General features: G+C 37.0%; 1 protein-coding gene and 1 long non-coding RNA gene across 3 annotated transcripts; one reads left to right on the forward strand and one right to left on the reverse strand.

Annotated features, from left to right (window-relative positions):
* The first annotated feature begins 3,994 nt into the window (after positions 1–3,994).
* On the forward strand, positions 3,995–7,132 carry LOC145624871 (uncharacterized). The gene is made up of 4 exons (XM_081677957.1): positions 3,995–4,526; positions 4,630–5,306; positions 5,412–5,582; positions 6,230–7,132. The coding sequence occupies exons 1-4, from the start codon at positions 3,995–3,997 to the stop codon at positions 7,130–7,132; spliced, it is 2,283 nt and encodes a 760-aa protein (XP_081534083.1).
* Positions 7,133–16,061: 8,929 nt separating this feature from the next.
* Positions 16,062–20,008, reverse strand: LOC145611869 (uncharacterized). 2 transcript variants are annotated; one of them, XR_014106480.1, is made up of 5 exons: positions 19,572–20,008; positions 18,085–18,207; positions 17,382–17,954; positions 17,154–17,278; positions 16,062–16,464 (listed from the first exon to the last, which is right to left on the reverse strand). It is a non-coding gene; the product is annotated as an uncharacterized LOC145611869 (long non-coding RNA). The 2 variants fall into 2 exon arrangements; XR_014106481.1 differs by having other exon boundaries at positions 16,063–16,464; positions 17,382–17,448; positions 19,572–20,000.
* Positions 20,009–21,606: the final 1,598 nt, after the last annotated feature.

Raw genomic sequence — 21,606 nt, forward strand, 5'->3', positions numbered from 1 at the left:
GTAACTGTTCGTGCTTTTCTTGCGGTGGCTTCTGCAAAAAATTGGGAATTGCATCAAATGGATGTCCACAATGCCTTTCTCCACGGTGATCTTGATGAGGAAGTTTATATGAAGCCTCCCCCTGGTTTTCATGGTTCTCACCCTGGTTTGGTTTTACGACTTCAAAAGTCCTTGTATGGGTTACGTCAAGCACCACGTTGTTGGTTCTCTAAATTGGCCTCTTCTCTGAAAAGGTACGGTTTTATACAATCGTACTCTGATTACTCTCTTTTTACTCTGCAATCTAGTTCTATCCAACTCAGTGTTCTGGTGTATGTGGATGATTTGATAGTATCTGGTAATGATTCCTTTGCAATTTCATCATTCAAATCTTATCTGAGTGACTGTTTTCATATGAAAGATTTGGGTGTGTTGAAATATTTTCTTAGCATTGAGGTTGCACGTAGCCCGGAGGGTTTATTTTTGTGTCAACGGAAATATACTCTTGATATTATTGCTGAGTCTGGTTTGCTAGGGGGCCGTCCTACAGGTACTCCTATTGAGCAGAATCATACTCTGGCTAAGTCGGAGTCTCCTCTTATTTCTGATCCTGAAATGTATCGTCGACTTGTGGGCCGATTGATCTATTTATCTTTCACGAGACCTGATTTGGCTTATGCGGTTCATATCTTGTCTCAATTTATGCAGCAACCGCGTCAGGATCATTGGGATGCCGCTCTTCGTACAGTGCGTTACTTGAAAGGATGTCCGGGCCAGGGTATCCTTTTGAGCTCTGATTGTGATCTGCATATTACAGGTTGGTGTGACTCGGATTGGGCTAGTTGTCCTTTGACGAGACGTTCTATTTCTGGTTGGTTAGTGTTTCTTGGTGCTTCCCCTATCTCTTGGAAAACTAAGAAACAAGACACTGTGGCTAAGTCTTCTGCGGAGGCCGAATTTCGTTCTATGTCTAAAACTACCGATGAGTTGAAGTGGTTGAAGGCATTACTTTTGAGTCTGGGGGTTGCGCATCCGCGCGCAATGAGTTTGTTCTGTGATAGTCAATCTGCGTTATATATTGCGCGGAATCCGGTCTTCCATGAGCGTACTAAGCACATTGAGGTTGATTGCTATTATGTCCGCGATGCGATTCAAGATGGTATTATTAGTCCTTCGTATGTTAAAACGACAGATCAACTAGCGGATATTTTCACTAAAGCTTTGAGTAAAACACAATTTTTGTATTTACTTGGCAAGTTGGGCATTTGTGATTTGCATGCTCCAACTTGAGGGGGGGGGTGTTAGGCCATAATTTGTGTATAGCTATTGGGCCGTGTACATATTACGAGCCCTAATTTAATAGGTTGTATATATATGTGTTTATACACTAATACGAGACATACGATTCTATTCTCTCTAAACTCTCTATTATTGACAGCTTCACGGACTTTGTAAAATTCTAGTTCTTTTACGCGTGGACATAGAGGAAAGTATGTCAATCCCTTGCACTCGAAAATGCACAGAACTCGGAGTTGAGAAAATGACGGAATGAAAACAGGTTCCTCTATCCACAATCCCTTTAATCTTTGCATCTTATATAGCTCTAACTTTTCAAGAGAGTGAAAGAATAAAGTTGATGATGATGGTGCATCACACTCTATGTACTCTACATTCTTCAAATCATCAAGTTTTAGATGTTTGAGATGACGAAGTTGACTCAGTGATAATGGGAGACATCGCAACTCATCACATTTTTTCAACTCGATGCTCACAAGCCTTTGTGCCCAACTTGGCAATAGGGTACCACCATAGTTCTCCACCCTAATCTCGTGAAATTGGTTATTGAATAAAAGGCTCTCCAGCAATGACTCATGACCTCCTTTGTCATAAGAAACTAAATAACACTTCAATTTTAAAGACTTTGGGTTGGCAGCCATATAATCTGAGTTTGACACATTGGTTCTGTTTCCATCACGAGTTTCATGACAAACAGCGATAAAACCTGTGAGGCTATCAAAAAGAGCAATCAAGGCTATGAGATTGCCTATTTTAAGATGCCTTAGTCCATCATCCGTGTACAATATAAATAACGATAGTGTGTGAAGATGTATTAATTTATCCATCCCTGCTGGCATACGAGTCAACCCATAACACTCTTCTATGTCCAACACTCTAAGATTTACTAGTTTGCTTAAGTCCTCAAGCAACTCCTTTAGATATAGGCAATTTGATAGTTTTAAAGTTTGTAGATTGTGAAGCTTGAAGATTGATTTAGGGAGCATCTCTAAGTTATCATTATTTGACAGATCAAGGTACCTCAAGTGTAATAATTTACCAAATTTATCTGGTAATGTTTTAGTGGGAGAATATCTCAAGTCAAATACCCTTAATTGATTACAATTTGAAATTATAGCATCTACATCACTATTTGTCAATTCACGAAAGCTCAAGCTAGTACACAAACTTTTACCTGGATAATTACTTGAGCGAAACTAGGTAGTCAGACCTTCATTACTATTGATTACTAGATGGCAAACTCTCTCTTCTATATCATTCCTACAATCTGTGAACATTGCAGACTCTTTTGCTACTTTTCTAGCAAGGTTGTGTATGAGATCATGCATTTTAAATGAATAATTTTCATCAAATTCATTACGCTTAATGTCTTGGAAAAAACATCTATGTAATAGAATTGCTACATATTTTTCACCGACATCTTCCATGCTCTCATTTTTAGAACTTGGAACAAGATATCCTTGTGCCATCCAGAGACAAATTAACTCCGATTTCCATATGACGTAGTCCTCAGGGAAGAGCAATAGCTAAAGCAGCTTTTTAGCTCTGGAGAAAGATGATAATAACTAAACATCAATGTTGGCATTATATCGTCGTCATCATCACGTAATTTAGCCAAATCAATACTTTTGAATGACTGCCAAGTTGCTATATCTTGATTATACAACAAACTTGCAACCACCCTTAAGGAGAGAGCCACATTGACACAGTTTTTCATTATTTCTTTTCCTATCTCAACTAGACCAATGACAGCTTCATCTTCCCTTTCTCCAAGTGATATTTTCTTGAAGACCATGTAACACATGAATTGGATAGTTTCCAATACAATCTGCTACCTTTTTGGAGCGACTAGTCACCAAAATCCTACTTCCCCTTCCCCCTAGGATCAAGAAGTTTTTCAACTCAGCCCACTTTCTACCATTCTCAGACCATACGTCATCTAAAACAAGCAAGAACCTTTTCCATTCTATCTTATTTCGAATTTCCAAATATAGATCCTCGAATTCAAGCCCCTCCCTACTAATCATCTTACCTAGGATATCTTTCGTGCTAAAATTCTTAGACACACAAACCCAGTACATATTTCCTTGAAACGCCTCTTTGATCCTACAATCATTATACACGAGTTGTGCAAGAGAAGTTTTTCCCAGCCCCCAATCCCCACAATAGTCACAAATGAAATATTTTTCTCCAAGTCATCTTTTAACAACAAATCCACAATGATCTCCTTGTCAGCATCTCTCCCAATAATATCATGTTCAAACACATAAGAACATGTTTTCTCTCTACTCTTGACAGGCTTATACAACTTACTAAACCCAAAATCATTATGGTTTTTAGCCGTACAATCCATCTTTTCTCTAAGTTTCTTAATCTCACTTGATATTTTAGTACTAAATATCAGTTGGTTATCAGGGGAGAAGAAACGGCGTACCTTCTTGGAAATCTTGCCGCCAGGCATTCTATTCAAGCGTTGAGCAATGGTATTTGTTAGGATATATTAGAAAGATTTGATATTATTTGATTTAATTTGGTTAGGATATTTACTTGGAAAAGATAGGCTAGATAATATTCTAAAGATTATTGCCATGTTTATCTTGTATTGTTTTATATATTGAGGCCAAGAGCCGTGAATGAAGGCAAGCCAAAGTATTCTTGATTGATATTTCACATGGTATCACAGCCAGAATTTTAATTTTTCCTAAAATAATCTATAACAATGGTGGGTGAAACACCACCGCCGCCACCTCCACCACCATTAAAAATTGAACCAAACTCACCGTTCTACCTAGGATCGCAAGATCGACCAGGGGACTTTATAACCCCAACTCGCCTAAAGGGTGACAACTATGACGATTGGGCAGCAGACATTCGTATGGCTTTGGAAGCAAGGCGGAAATATGAGTTTTTAGATGGCACAATAACAGGTCCGATTTCTCCCTATACACAATCGGATTGGAACACTATTAATCCCATGTCGGTTTCGTGGATAACCAACACCATTGATCCGGAGGTTAAGTCCACTTTAACTAAATATCGAGAAGCCAAGAAGCTATGGGATCATCTCCAACAACGTTTTTCTTTGGTTAATGGTCCACGTATTCATCAATTAAAATCCTCGATTGCGCGGTGCAAACAAACAAAATCGATGTCTATTTCCACATACTATGATCAATTTAATGCATTATGGGAAGAACTCTATCATCATGAACCAATAATAACATGCTCCTACTGTTCAAAGTGCAATGTTGGTGAGTTACACGCTCAACGACGAGAAACGGCTAAACTCCATGAATTTTTAATGGGATTATACTCTAAGTATTATGCCTACGATTGATCGCGCATATCAACTAGCAATTCAAGATGAGCGTGTACGCCTAGCAAAAGTCATTCTCGAAGAGAAAGCACCAGAAGCAGTGGGATTTGCTCTCAAGGCAAATTCGGGTACGAGCCGTGGGCGTGGAAGCAGCAGCAGCAACAGTTTTGTTTTCTCCAAGTGTCAGAGACCCGGTCATGATGCCTCGAACTGTTGGAGTAAACTGGTGTGCTCCCATTGCAAGAAGCGTGGCCGTGAAAGTAGTGGCTGCTATGAACTCTATGGGTACCCGGAGGGATGGTTTGATCGCCCCAAGACCGATGGTGCTGGTCGTGGAAGGGGGAATGCATATGGCAGGGGGCGTGGCTATGCGAAGGCCAATGCCGCAAGTAGCCACAACATAGGGGCTTCGAGCAATGCTAGTGGTGCCTCGGAGTCGACATCTTCAAATCAGATTTTCACCCCTGACCAATGGAAAGCAATTGCGGGATTCTTTGGTAATGCAAAGGTCCCTGACAACAGGTTGAATGGTAAGTTTAATACCAAAAAGTGGATTATTAATACCGGCGTAACACATCATGTGACTGGAGATGAGACTTGGTTATTTGATGTAACTGAGATTATGCAAATTCCTGTTGGTCTTCCCAACGGTGGAACGGTGGTTGCAAAGAAGGAAGGGTCGATTATATTGTCGACCTCCATTACTCTTAAAAATGTGTTATATGTTCCGCAATTGAGTTGCAATTTTCTTTCGGTTTCCCAATTAATTAAAGATTTAAATTGTGATGTAAATTTTAATTCTTCTTTGTGTGTTATACAGGACCAAACGGGGATGCTGATTGGAACGGGTGTTAGGCAAGATGGACTTTATTATTTTGGAGAAGCGGATTCAGTTCAACACGTTTCTGTGAATGACACAACCCCTTCATTCGAGCTATGGCACAAAAGGATGGGGTATCCTTCAGAAAATGTAGTAAAGCTACTTCCTCCTGTAGTTGGTTTTAATTGGTAGTTTAAATAAAAAGTGTGAGGTCTGTTTTAAGGCTAAGCATCCTAGGGACAAGTTTTCAATTAGTGATAATAGAGCAAGTCGCATTTTTGAGAAAGTACATTGTGATTTGTGGGGTTCCTATAGACATCCTTCGTCTTGTGGAGATCGCTATTTTTTAACTATAGTTGATGATTATTCTCGTGTCGTTTGGGTTTATTTATTGGATGATAAAACAAAAGTTTTTCGTGTTTTTATGAGTTTTATTGCCATGGTTGATCATCAATTTTCTCAAAATATACAAATTGTGCAAAGTGATAATGGTACGGAATTTAATTGCTTACGTGAGTATTTTTCCGCTACTGGTATTTTATTTCACACTTCTTGTGTTGGGACACCACAACAAAATTGTAGAGTTGAGCGCAAACACAAACACATCTTAAATGTAGCCCGGGCCTTACGCTTTCAAGCTCATTTACCGATTTATTTTTGGGGAGAGTGTATGTGTTCTTGCCGCCGTACATTATTTAATTAACCGTACTCCAACCCCATTGTTACAAAATAAAACACCCTTTGAGATTTTATTTGGCTATCCTCCTTCATATAATGTCATCCGTACTTTTGGTTGCTTGTGGTTTGCTCACAATCAGAAAACAAAGGGGGATAAGTTTGAGAGTCGCACTCGAAAGTGTGTGTTCTTGGGGTATCCGTTTGGCAAGAAAGGGTGGTCCTTGTATGATCTTAAGAAGCGAGAATTTTTGGTGTCCCGGGACGTGAATTTTTTTGAAAACGTTTACCCATTTCATGATGCGAATGTGGTAAATATTGAGCCCGAGAGAGCTGTTCCCATGTATGATGATAGTGTAATAGATGATGATTTTGTGGAAAGTGCAAGCACAGGGGTTATGGCTCCACTTAAGAACGGGCATCCACGAGGTACAGTAGACTCCCCTGCCACGCAAGAGCATACGCTGCAAGGGGAGGCAGCAGACTCCGCAACCTGGCCGCGGGAAGATAGGGTGAGCCGCGACCAGGCTACGGCCTCCTCTGCCACGCAAGAAAATGTGGGGGCTGGTTCCTTCGATGCACAGCAGCATGACTTCCCACAGCAGCCCGTACTGCCAAGGCAGCAGAGCCAGTCACCGCAGCCATTGCCAGACAGTACGGTGCAGCAAGGCAGCCAGCAGTCGGTCGCGAGTACTGCTTACTTGGGAAGGGGTTTGCGGGTTAAGACTCCTTTGGTTCTTCTAAGAGATTATGTGACTCATACTATTGTTGCTGAAAGTCCATCTACGTCTACACCAATTCCGCAGCATAAATCAGGTACCCTGTATCCTATAGCACACTATATTAATTATGATAATTTTTCTGTCAAGTATCGTCATTTTTTTGCAGCTATTATATCGGGTAATGATCCGAAATCATACAAGGAAGCAATGAGACATGATGGTTGGAGGACATCAATGCAAGAAGAAATCCAAGCCTTAGAAGATAATGGGACTTGGATATTGGAGGAATTGCCCCCTGGAAAACGTGCACTTGGTAGCCAATAGGTCTATAAGACCAAACACTTGTCCAATGGTGATATTGAACGATTAAAATCAAGATTGGTGATTTTTGGCAATCATCAAACCGAGGGCATCGACTACAATGAGACTTTTGCTCCCGTTGCAAAGATGACAACTATTCGAGCTTTCTTAGCCATAGCTGCATGCAAGAATTGGGAATTACATCAAATGGATGTGCAAAATGCATTTTTACATGGTGATCTTGATTAAGAGGTGTACATGAGGTTTCCCCCTGGGTTCGAAAGCAACAATCCCAAGTTGGTGTGTCGTTTGAAAAAGTCACTATATGGCTTGAAGCAAGCTCCTCGTTGTTGGTATGTGAAGCTTACTACAGCTCTGAAAGGGTATGGGTTTCATCAATCCTACTCTGATTATTCTCTGTTTTCATTTTTTAAAGGGAGGGTTCTGATCAATGTGTTGATATATGTTGATGATCTGATTATTTCTGGAAATAATTCCGCTGCATTATTGGCTTTTTAATTCATATTTGGGTGATTGTTTTAAAATGAAAGATCTGGGGCCCTTGAAATATTTTCTTGGCATCGAGGTTGCTCGGAGTGCGACACGTTTATTTTTGTGTCAACGTAAATATACGTTATAGATAATCTCAGAAGCAGGCTTGACAGGTGCAAAGCCTAGTGATTTTCCGATGCAGCAACATCACAGGTTGGGTCACGTGACAGGTGATTTACTTGCGGATCCAGAGCCATACCGTCGTCTTGTTGGCCGGTTGGTCTATCTCAATGTGACACGACCAGATCTTACTTATTCCGTGCACATCTTATCTCAATTCATGCAGCATCCGCGTATAGAGCATTGGGACACGGCCTTGCGGGTAGTACGGTACTTGAAAGGTACTCCCGGGCAAGGGATTTTACTTCGAGCAGACAGTGATTTGGCTCTTAAAGGGTGGTGTGACTGAAATTGGGCTGCTTGTCCACTCACTCGGCGCTCAGTGACAGGTTGGCTAGTGTTTTTAGGCCATTCGCCTATTTCATGGAAGACGAAGAAGCAGCCAACGGTCTCTACATCATCTTCAGAGGCTGAGTATCGTTCTATGACCTCAGCAACCTGGAATTGAAGTGGTTGAAAGGTTTGTTATATAGCTTGGGAGTGCATCATCCCAAAGCTATTCCATTATTTTGTGATAGTCATTCCGCTCTACATAGTGCAAAAAACCCGGTTTTTCACGAAAGAACCAAACACATCGAGGTTGACTGTCATTTTGTGAGAGATGCCATCACAGAAGGCATTATTGCTCCGTCATATGTGCCTACAGATACACAGTTGGCGGATATATTTACGAAGGCTATTGGCAAGCGACAGTTTCATTTTCTATTGTCCAAGTTGGGCATTTTCGATCCTCACCATGCCCAACTTGAGGGGGGTGTTAGGATATATTAGAAAGATTTGATATTATTTGATTTAATATGGTTAGGATATTTACTTGGCAAAGATAGGTTAGATAATATTCTAAAGATTCTTTCCATGTTTATCTTGTATTGTTTTATATATTGAGGCCAAGAGCCGTGAATCAAGGCAAGCCAAAGTATTCTTGATTGATATTTCACAGTATTTGTCAATAATAGAGAGATTAGAGAGAATAGAGTGTCTTCGTATTAGCGTATGCACAAGTATATATATACAACCTAGAGAGATTAGGGCTCGTAACATAACAACGGCCCATTAGCTATACATATTATATGGCCTAACACCCCCCCTCAAGTTGGAGCATGCAAATCACAAATGCCCAACTTGCCAAGAAGATACAAAAATTGTTGTTTGTTCAATGCCTTAGTGAAAATATCCGCAAGTTGATCCGTCGTTTTCACATACGACGGACTAATGATACCATCCTGAATCGCATCACGGACATAATAGCAGTCAACCTCAATGTGTTTAGTACACTCATGGAAGACCGGATTCCGCGCAATATACAATGCAGATTGACTATCACAAAACAAACTCATTGCGCGGGGATGCGAGACTCCCAAACTCTGAAGGAGAGCCTTCAACCACTTCAACTCATCAGTGGTTTTAGACATTGAACAAAATTCGGCCTCTGCAGAAGACTTAGCCACAGTGTCCTGCTTCTTAGTCTTCCAAGATATAGGGGAAGCACCCAGAAACACCAACCAACCAGAAATAGATCGTCTCGTTAGAGGACAACTAGCCCAATCCGAGTCACACCAACCTGTAATATGAAGATCACAATCAGAACTCAAAAGGATTCCCTGACCCGGACATCCTTTTAAGTAACGCACCGTACGAAGAGCGGTTTCCCAATGATCTTGACGCGGTTGTTGCATAAATTGAGACAAGATATGAACCGCATAAGCCAAATCAGGTCTCGTGAAAGATAAATAGATCAAACGACCCACAAGATGACGATACACATCAGGATCAGAAATAAGAGGAGACTCCGATTTAGCCAGAGTATGATTCTGCTCAATAGGCGTACCTGCAAGACGGGCCCCTAGCAAACCAGACTCTGCAATAATGTCAAGAGTATATTTCCGTTGACATAAAAATATGCCCTCCGGACTACGTGCAACCTCAATACCAAGAAAGTATTTCAACACACCCAAATCTTTCATATGAAAACAGTCACTTAGATATGATTTGAATGATGAAATTGCAGAGGAATCATTACCAGACACTATTAAATCATCAACATATATCAGAACACTAAGTTGAATAGCTCCAGATTGCAGAGTAAAAAGAGAGTAGTCAGAGTACGATTGTATAAAACCGTACCTTTTCAGAGAAGAGGCCAGCTTAGAAAACCAACAATGAGGTGCTTGCCGTAACCCATACAAGGACTTTTGAAGACGACAAACCAACCCAGATTGAGAACCATGAAAACCAGGTGGAGGCTTCATATAAACCTCCTCATCAAGATCACCGTGAAGAAAGGCATTATAAACATCCATTTGGTGTAATTCCCAATTTTTCGCAGAAGCTACCGCAAGAAAAGCACGAACAGTAACCATTATAGCAACGGGAGCAAATGTCTCGTTATAATCAATACCCTCGACCTGATGGTTACCAAAAATAACGAGACGAGCCTTCAACCTCTCAATAGAGCCATCAGAATTGAGCTTAACCTTGTAAACCCAACAACACCCAAGAGCTTTCTTTCCCGGAGGTAATTTCTCCATTACCCATGTTTGATTATTTTCTAACGCATAAATTTCTTTTTGCATTGCCTCTCTCCACCCTACATCTTTCATAGCCTCTTTGAAATTACGTGGCTCTACCATAGTATCCACAGCTGCAATAAAAACACGATGTCGCATAGAAAATTTATCACAATTCACAAAATGTGCTAAAGGATAGGGAGTACCTGAGGAGCATGGAGTAGGCGATGAACTGGAGGAGATAAATGGACTAGAGATAGCATGTGCGACATAATCCTTGTGCCAATTCGGAGGATGCCTAGGACGCTGACCACGTCCTAAATCAAGAGGTGAAGAGTCCGGAGTAGCCAAAGGGCTGCCCCCCGTGCTGCCCTCGGCAGAATTGTCCGCGGGGTGACTACGGTCTGCACTGGCAGCCGCGGTTGGGGTGCGGACCTCACTGCCAGCAGACCCCGAGCTGCTGCTGGCAGCAGCCATACCAGAGACAACAGACCCCGAGGCAGCTGTAGCAGGGGCAAAATAATGCTCGGGGCTGTTGTCATTAGTGTCATGCCGAATAGAGGTTTCACCAAGCGCGAGCACATGCTCAAGATCATCCAAAAAATCAAAATCGATCCCACCATCAACATTAGACACCCTTTCGGTACCAACATGAGAATCATTCGAGTCTTCATTGAGCATAAATGGGAATTCAGTTTCATGAAACTTAACATCACGTGACACAAAAATTTCACCCGTCTCTAAATCATACACCTTCCAACCCTTTTTCCCATGAGGATATCCCAAGAAAACGCACCTTCTACTCCTAGGTGCAAATTTGTCACCTTTAGCCTTTTGATTATGAGCAAAACAGAGACAACCAAACACCCTCAAAGCATCTAAATCAGGTTCTTTGCCAAAGAGAAATTCATATGGGGTTTTATTGGCTAGCAAGGTAGAAGGAGTACGATTAATCAAATAAACCGCCCCAAGGACACACTCACCCCAAAAAGTAATCGGCAAATTGCCTTGAAACATCAAAGCACGACTCACATTCAATACATGTTGGTGTTTACGCTCTACCCGACCATTTTGTTGAGGTGTGCCAACACAAGAGGTTTGGAAAAGAATGCCATTTTCAGTAAAATATGGGATCATGGGTTTAAATTCCGTGCCATTGTCACTCCGCACACATTTAACATTGAGATCAAATTGACATTTAACCATAGCAAAGAAAGAGCAAAAAGAAGAATAAACTTCAGTTTTGTCATTCAATAAATAGACCCAAACACCACGGGAAAAATCATCAACAATCGTCAAGAAATAATGAGCACCACAAGTAGAAGTCGTTTTATATGGTCCCCACAAATCACAATGTATCATTTCAAGAATACGGCTAGCACGACTATCACTATCAGGAAAACTGTCTCGGGTTTGTTTAGCAAGAGGACAAATTTCACAAGCTTCATGTAAACACTTAGTACCAGTAGTACCTCGAATAGCAGGAAGCAATTTGACAATTTTCTCCGACGGATGCCCCAAACGACGATGCCACAACTCAAATGTAGAAATCTCCGGACCCGTGAGTGCACATACTTTTGGGAGACGCCGGAAATAATATAGTCCATCTATCCGTTCACCGCCTCAATTAAGCTCCCCGAGGATTGATCCTGTATAGCACAAAGAGAATTAGTGAATCGGACAAAGCAATTAGAGTCATCAATCAACTTAGACACCGAAATCAAATTGCAATGTAATTTAGGAACAAATAGAACATGTTCAAGAATAATGCCATCCGCCAAGAAAACACGACCCTCCTTTGTTGCAAAGGCTTGAGCACCATCGGGAAGACCAACGGGGCATGGTAAAATGGATTGAGTATCAAATAATGAAGACTCGTCACCCGTTACATGATGTGAGGCTCCCGTGTCAATTATCCAAGATAGAGAAATAGTGGTATGAGAAGAGATAGTGTCTGCCGTAGTGTGAGCAAGAACAGAAGTGACAGGGGGCGAATTATAAGTAGTAGTCACGGCCAGCGAAGTTGAAGAACGACCTTTGTTCCCATATTTGTCCAGCCACCAATCGGGTAGCCCGTGGACAAGAAAACAAGCACCATAATCATGACCCGATCGATTGCAATGGGTACAAAATAGTTGTGACTTAGCATTCACCATGTTATAGCAGTGTAGAAAGGCGACAATGTAGAGTAGAAATTCAGAAGAACAATTGAAAAGAAAATTTCAGAAATTCAGCAAGAAAGCAATGTAGCAATTCGACAATGTAGAGTAGTAGCAATTTAGAAAAGAATAATAGAAGCCCCACACAACTAGGTAATCACACCACACCACAACAATAAAATAGTAGATTGAGAGAAGCAGTAGATTAAGGGATTAAGGGATAGTAGAAGCAGTAGATTAAGGGATTAAAGAATAGTGGATTAAGGGATGTAGCGCACACCACGAAGCAACCAAAAACCAGAGAAATCAAATTGAGCAATTCACCCTAAATTCGAACCAGACAGATGATTTAATCAAATTTAGGAATTAGTAATTGATTTCAGAAATTAGGGAAAAAAAATTTAGAGGTTTAGGTAGTAGAATGTTATTGGCTCCGATACCATGTCAATAATAGAGAGATTAGAGAGAATAGAGTGTCTTCGTATTAGCGTATGCACAAGTATATATATACAACCTAGAGAGATTAGGGCTCGTAACATAACAACGGCCCATTAGCTATACATATTATATGGCCTAACAGTATTGAATTCATCCATTAAATCATCAGCATCATAGACGGCATCCTTGAGGTTCTCGACCCAGTTTTGGCCTTCATTTGTGAGCTCCTGGCACTTGGAGTCGGCATCCACAAGGAATTTCTTGATCGTTTTGACAGTTTTGAGCAACTTCTCAAGCTCAGATTCATACTTGCAGGTAGAGCATAGGTTTTGCACTTCTGCACACTGTAATGTTGCAAACAACGTTTGAGCAACAGTGAGTGCAGTAGCAACATCAATTTTTCAATTGAGTTTTGAATGAGAAAGAGCAGAGAAATTAAAAGATGAAGATAAAGAAGTATGGTTTTCTATAATTTTTTTGGCTGTTGGTAGATGTATATGAGCTCTACAACTGTGTTTAAATAAACAAAGAACCTTAGCTTAACGATCATAGGATGCTTAACAATCTTCCTTAAAAAATAATGTTTGTATTTTAAAAAGAACGACAGCAGCATATTAAAAGAATGAATAGAACATGTTTGACTCAAGTATCCAAATTTGTATTTATAAACTGGAAATATTCAATTATTATACTCCGTATTACATTGTAAATATTATAATGATATTGTCTTAGCAGAAGAGTGATGGTTAAGTCTTGGCGCATAGTGCCTATTGATTTTAGCGCATATATGATGGCAATTTTGCAATTAAAAAGTTTTGTTAAGATAACTTATACTTTATTGGTACATTATACATGCATAATGGTACCATTAGAGAGTCAGTTTTTTCTAGAAGTTGAAACTTATATGATGGTAAAAAGTACCACTACACTTGTAATAGTCCACAAAACATACTATTCAGACAAATTATACTTTAGTGGTACATTATACATACATAATGGTACATTATAATGTACCACTAAAGAGCCAACTTTTTCCAAGAAGCAAAAATTGAATCAGGGGAAATTACTTCCTTACCCTCCTATTTACATAACTCGCCCATAAGTGCTATGCACCCAGACTCACCTTGCAAATAGCAACGAGTATATTAACAAATTCAAGAAAACCTCACATGCATTTGAATGGGTATCAACAAACACTGGCAGTTGTGTAAAAAGAATATAAGGGCATGTTTGGTAAGGAGTAAGAGTGTTTTTTAGATTGGAAAATGATTTAATTAAACCATCATCATTAACAATTGTTTAATAAAAAGAATAGGGTTATTACCATTATTAATCAACGATAATGGCAAAAATTGAATGCGGGCCCAATTACTGGTAGGCCTAAATATACCACAGGTGTACTTATCAATTACTAATCGTATCCACAATGAGAACTGAACAATTACCAAATTAAGAAATAAAATTAGTAACTCCGTTACACCTTATTTGCAACGATTTCACATAGAGTAGAGAGGAAAAAATGTCTAATCGTTGCAAATAATGTGTAATGGAGGTAGTATTATACAAACGATGGAAAACAATTGAAAAGTACAACTCCCTCCTTTTTTATTATTATTTTCATCACTTTGGATTGCACAAACTTTTAGGATAGTAACTAGGTTGGGTCCCGTGCCATGTACGATAATTTTCAATGGTTAATTTTAAAATTAACCTTTATTATATTTTTTACTTTCATATGCTATATTCATATCAATTGAATGTTGAAAATCAACAAAAAAAAAAATGGAAGGAAAAATTACACACACTAAGAATAATCAACATGTGTCACTCTTGGCAAGTATTATTATTGAAGTATCCGATCCATAAAGTAATAATTGATTGAAATTCTAATCATAAATTATTTAACGAAACACACAACATCATTTGATGATTTGATATTCGCATTTCATTATTTAAGTTTGTATGTAGCTTCTATTACATTTTATATATATATATATATATATATATATATATATATATATATATATATATATATATATAGGGGAGGGATCCGGTGAGAATAGGTTCATATGTGAGAATTCATACTTATATGAGAACTGATTTTAAATTTAGAACATACGAGTAAAAATTTAGAACATGCGTCTGAAATTAAAATTTAGAACATCTGAGTAATAATTTAGAACATCTAAGTGAGTAATATGTTTAGAACATTTGATTTAAGAATTAGAACAAGTGATTAAAAATTTATAAAATCTGCTTTATGAAATTTTAAACATATGAGTAAAATTTAGAACATTTGATTTAAGATTATGAACATGTGAATAAAAATTTAGAACAAACAAATATAGAATATAGAAAGTGTGAGTAAAAAATTTAGAACATATGAGTAAAAATATAGAACATACGCTTTAAAATCTGGAACATATAATTAAAAATCTTAGAACACACATTTTAAAATTTAGAACATATAAGTTAAAATTTTGTAACAGGTTATTTAAAGTTTATGATATTAAACTTAACTAATTTATGGTTTAGAACATGTGAATACTAAATTAGAACATTTGATTTAATTTAGAACACCTAAGGAAAAGTTTAGAACATCATATTTAAAATTTAGAACATACAAGTAAAAATTTAGAACATAAAGAGTGTTCTCACATAAAAAAAAAATTCTCACATAAGAAAAATTCTCACGAGAGCCTCCCCTATATATATATATATATATCACTAGAATTTCCGTGCATTTTCGACGCTTTTAAGGCCTATTTTCGACGTAAAAAAGCGTCGAAATATTTTTTCTCGACTCTTTGAAAAAGCGTCGAAAAAACGTGAGTCGAGAAATTTGTAGGACACCAAAAAGCGTCGAGAATCTCGACGCTTATTTGTGTCCAAATTTTTATACTAAGCGTCTAGATTTGGATATTTCGCACAGCTTCTAAAAGTTCGCGACGCTTTTTCATGTCTCTGATTATAGAGTTGTCGACACTTTTTACTGTCCTTAACGCCTAGTATATAATTTATCAACTTGTATATATTTTCCAAGTTAGCGACGCTTTTTAGCGACCTTGTCATTAAAAAATGTTCTATATAATGAAATGCTTCGACAATTCCTTATAGAATATTAGGGCAGGTTGTTGAAGACATCTTATAAATATCATTGTGCTACAAAAAAATTCCAAAATAATTTTTTAAAAAAAATCTCATTTCATTGTATATAAATTAATTAGTATCTTCCCTAAGACTCAAATATTCATACAAGAGCAAAACTACCTAGCACAACAATGTTTCTAAGAAATTAGTTATGAATTATGATATTACATTCTTTGTTATGACTAACAGTTCATTTAATTAATTCCGCAAGAGAGTGGCGATATCGGAGGCGGCTTCTCCTTGGATTACATTCACAAAGGCGTTCCCAGTGCTGCAAGACAAACAACCAATCCAGGTTCTTCAACTAGTACATAACAGATGTTTTGACAAGGCCCTTTTTCCAAAGCTGCTCCATCCCATTCTTCTCTTTTGTAAAGACCCTCAGTAACTCCTTATTCATGTAAGGTGCTACTTTAGCATCACAAATAATCTGTTCATATCACCAAAATAATTAAAAGAACCAGGAAAACACATCCACACACAACAGGGCTAACAAGCAGAAGTTAATAAAAGTGGAAAGAAAAAATTGGCATCTTAAGATCACCCCCGACTCTTCATTTCAACTCAAGGATGTGTATAAGATCCTCAACAATCTGACATATATTATTTAATACCAAGAACATATTTTCTCTCATCATGTCGGAAAATTAAACACTTCTATGCCAAACACAAGCACCAGTGTCACATTCTTTAGTATATACACAGAATTATCAGCAATCATGTTCTCAGAAATGACAGGCCCCATATAGCTATGAGAAATATGTTTGTAAAGAAATTCCGCCAATTATTAACCAATAAACAAACACAGCGAAACATGGATTGTAGGTGGCAAAGGTATACTGCTCTTGACAAGAAAAAAACTTATCAAAAGGGGAAAAAAAAAAAAGACAAATACTGACTTAATTACACAAAACTCAGCCTTCATATACTCCTATATTGTTGAAAACAAAATAGTCAACAAAAGGACCCTCTTGAAGTAACAAGATGTTCCAAACAATAAAAATTTAAAATAAAAATAAATAAAAAATAAACCTAGTGAGTGGTCCACTATACAGACCATACCACACTAAAATCTTAATTGGGAAAAATAATTTATAGAGTTCATTTAAGTCAGCCAACCTTAACAGCCATGCAAAGCAGCTCCTCATGAGAAAGTACAGCAGGCTTATGATACAGTTGATAGAGTTCTGATCCAAACCCTCAATGAGTAGGAGCAAAATTAACAGCCTCAACACAGTTCAAGCCTGAAATATCAAATGACTCAATATTTTTGTTCTTTAATCAACATAATATATATATAAAAAAAAACTACAGTTTAATCATGTATATTCTACCGTAATTGCTTACCAACATTGAAACCTCCATGATAAGATGATTAAGAACTAGGAAATCTAATCACAAAGTTGTCTGGCTCCTTGCAGAGAGGAAGCACCCAAGGAAAAAGAAAAAGGCAGTTTACAGCATAAGCAAGCCATTGAAAAAAAGACAATATACAAGAAATAATAAAAGTAATTCAAGTGATGAAGATTAAGCAAGCTCAAACAAATATAATCAGAACCACAAACAATATGATACCAATAAAGGTTTACAATAATCATCACAAAAGTTTAAATAAGCCAGGTATTAAAAGAAAAGGTATGAGAGCACAATTGCATACACTCTAAATATCCAAGAGCTGAAATTTACATAGGAAGATAAAAAAAATGAACACTAAAATGTAGTTGTTGATAACTATATAATCAAAAGTATATATAGTTCATTGTAGCACCCCACTGAACACCATACACCAAAATTGGTGCAGTGCTTAGCACTTAGAGACTATTTAAGTGCAAGTTGATCTGAATTTTTATCCATTTGATAACAGCTTATTTGATTAACTTGTTGATAGCAGCTCGTTGCCATTGTAAAAGATGCTACAAGCTAGAAAGCATAGGAAAAGTCAAATATTTTTTCATTTTTGACATAATTTTGTAGGGGGTTTAGAACTTTCATTTTTTGTAAATACACAAAACTGACATGTATTCTGTAAAGTGGCAGGTAAAAAACTTACATGTATCTTTTAGCGTGGTACAACCAATGACTACACCTTAAGCTTCTTAAAGGTATTTCTTTCGACGATGAATGTTTGGCCACATGTCCATGTCAAGACCATAGACCATAGTGTGAGAGCCACCTGAGCCAGAGATATAATTTACAAAAGAGAAAAAGATCAAAGAATGTTGACTTTTACCTAAAGAACCATATTACATACGCAACCAAAAGGAATAAACAAAATTATAAATTTATCAAAAAGAGGCTATCAAACAACTCTAAACTCATCATAATCATGCTTCAAATGCAGAACAAAAAGCTAAACTTTCAAGTTTGAGATAAAATAGAAGCACAGTGAAACATATTAAAACTTTGTATACATGAAAAAACCTTGAAATATCGATTGTCTATGTATCAAATACCTAAACAATACAGCAAAGCAAGTACTAACAGGATGGTAAATTTCATCAGGATTATTGTAATGAATAATTTTAGGCAACCACTAATAGTGGGAGACTGACAAAAGCCAAGTACAGAGGTCTTCCAAACTAATGTGACTATTATAAGGTTATAAGAAGCTAAGCTAGCTAGCAGCACAAGCATACTTTCTAGAATAAGCATAACAAAAACAATCTTGTTCTCCCTTTTTTTTTTTATACTCCTTAATAAAGATATATAGCAAGTTAACAATAGAAAGTAAGTTGTCATAGAAAAAAGAAATAAATAATTGACATGGAAAAAAAAGAAAAGTTAAATAAATATATCATCCATGTTTAAGGGTAGAGAAGTCCAACTAGACTATAACTAAGCAACTAATAGTAGTCATATTCAGACATGCTAAGAAAACAAATATAAAAATGCAATCATATCTTGTATCTAGAGACTGATATATAGAAACTTAGCTTGAGTTGACCAAAAGTAGCAATATAATTTAGACAACATTAAGGATTAAATAATCATTATCTTCATAAGATATTCACAAGTGATACCTCAATTTGTAAAGAGATGCACGAAAGTCAAGTAAGATATGTAGGATTTGGTAATACAAGGTCTTCAATTTAATATCATACTAGCATCAAATAGAGAGAGATTATGCACTATGGGGCATTTTAGGATCAAATAGATAAACACGCAGAGCTTACTTAAACCAGGCACCACAACAACAGAGGTAACAAGTGCTATATGAAGTGTTAGTTCAGTTAAAACAAAAGTAATATTTGAACAAAATTAATGCAAATCAATATAACCAAAATAATGAAGCTGAGTATTTTAGAAACTAATACTATTTTTTTTTTGAAGCCTTTAGAAACTAATACTATATCTGAAATAAATCTGCAATTGAAAAAAAAAAAAAAAAAACTAACACCAAGAACTTTTCATACCTTGAAAAATGAATTCATCTCAGCTAAGTTGAGAAATCACTAATAATAATTCACATCAAAGAAACAAAATAGAAATCAAAGTTTCATATCAATTTTATAAACCACAAATTGCAAAGAGACATACATTCAGCGATTTTCGCCCCTGTTGTTATAGACCTGGCGATTCTACTGCCCACCATTTTCCTTGAATATAATGAGAAGGTGATCTTTGGTTTCAAAAACCCCTTCTTCTTCTATTTGAGGGCCAAACTCTACTTTGGTCCAACCAATAACTCTGAAAGAATGGAATAACAAAATCAATGTCAAGTTTTACATGCCGTAATGAAATAGATCTAACAAATGAAATTAACAATCAAATAAATCACTAATGTGTAAGAAAATATCCAGAAACTAAGAGAAACGATTGTAGAAATAGAAATTCAACAAGATCTATAACCTAGGGTTTACAACGAGTAAAATTGGGTAATTGCAACTTGCAAGTATCAATTAAAATCACACAAAAAATAAAAGAAGCAATTTATATCTATTAAGAGTTAAGAATTAACAAAGATTTATGTAAAAATGTAAAGAATTCAAATCGAATGAAGGAAAAAAAAAAAGAAAGTAGGTTTTCGTGATGTTGGGCGGTTTTTTGAGTGCAGTACAGCTAACTAAGTTCACGTGCGGGCCACATGTTAGTATTCTCGACGCTTTTTGTTGTCTAAAGTTACTTTCGACTGTAAAAAGCGTCGAGGAAACGCGGATATTGTAATTACCTGCTGACGCCCCTGCTCTAGCGTCGAGGCTATAGCGTCGAAAAAACACTCCTTTTATAGTAGCGTCGAAAAAACACTCCTTTTGTAGTACATAATATGTATTTACTTTTAAAATTGTCCATAACAAATTATATTAAGAAATATTTTTTTATTTTTTTTGGCTTAAGTTTATATTTGTCTATATGTTTTATTTCGGAAAGATCCATCAAATTCTTCTATTACACTTTATAGGAAATTAATACTTTATATATAATTTGTTTCTTAAATATTTTTTTTTTCCAAAAAAAAAAGAAAAAATAAACTAAGGACACACCAGGAGATGACACATGTCATTGTTGGTCTGTCTTTTAGTATATAGTTATTGATTGATACAATATTGTGAGTGCGTGAATAAATTATTATAGTAAAAGTAAGATGGGGACCATGAAAGAGAAAGTATATGAGAGAAGATAGATATTTTTAATATTTTAGTGGGGACCATGGAAAAGAGAGAAAATGATAAAAAAAAAATTAAAAAAAAAAAAAAAAAAAAAAAACATAGGGAGTACTAAGTTGTAAACAATATACTACCTCTGTTACATGTTATTTGCAATGATTAGACATTTTTCCTCTCTACTTTATGTCAAATCGTTGCAAATAATATGTAACGGAGGTAGTAAGTTGCATACTAATAAAGACAAGAGACAAGTATGAGAAATAGTTCTAGGTTTCGCGTTTCACCCATTACTCTCTATAATGAAATTAAACTAGTTGCAAAATTGAATAAATATAACATAACAATGATCGTAATCAATAGTATGTTATTTCAGGGTTACGTCAGACTATGAACGATAAGACTTATCATTCTGTGCTATGTTACGGTTGGGGGTCCCCTTGTTTTTGTCGGAGATATCAATGAAGATCATGTTGTGTTATGTGCTGGTATTGTTGGCATTAAACATATCCATAATATTGTTCTGACACAGTCGTCAATATCAGTTATCGGTCTGGGATTTTTATAGGTAAGGAGATTGATATTGGGCTATGTGGTGGGCAAGACAAGTCTCTTCGTCCTGCAAACATGTTACTCTACTCATGGGCAAGACAAGGCTAGATGTGTGTGTTTACCTAATAGGGTCATTGCCCTTCTCACAGTCTGCAATGTCTGATTTTGTACTTGGTCATGTGGTGATAGGTGCAGCTCATCACAAAAGTGCAAAGTATCAAGCTAAGTGTGGCGATTGGGTATGGTTTTCTTCCTTTCTCATTTTCTTCATTGAAGAATTAGAAACAGATGTCGTTGATTTAATTAAGCGCACACATAAGTTTTCATAAGCTCAGGATATCGGAGCGCTAGAGGGGCAGGCCACATCTTTGTTAATGTTGGAGATTAAGTGGCCTCCAAAGTTTATCCTATTTTAAGCA

The sequence above is a fragment of the Chenopodium album genome, chromosome 3, assembly GCF_948465745.1.
Source record: "Chenopodium album chromosome 3, dcCheAlbu1.1, whole genome shotgun sequence".
Lineage (NCBI taxonomy): Eukaryota > Viridiplantae > Streptophyta > Magnoliopsida > Caryophyllales > Amaranthaceae > Chenopodium > Chenopodium album.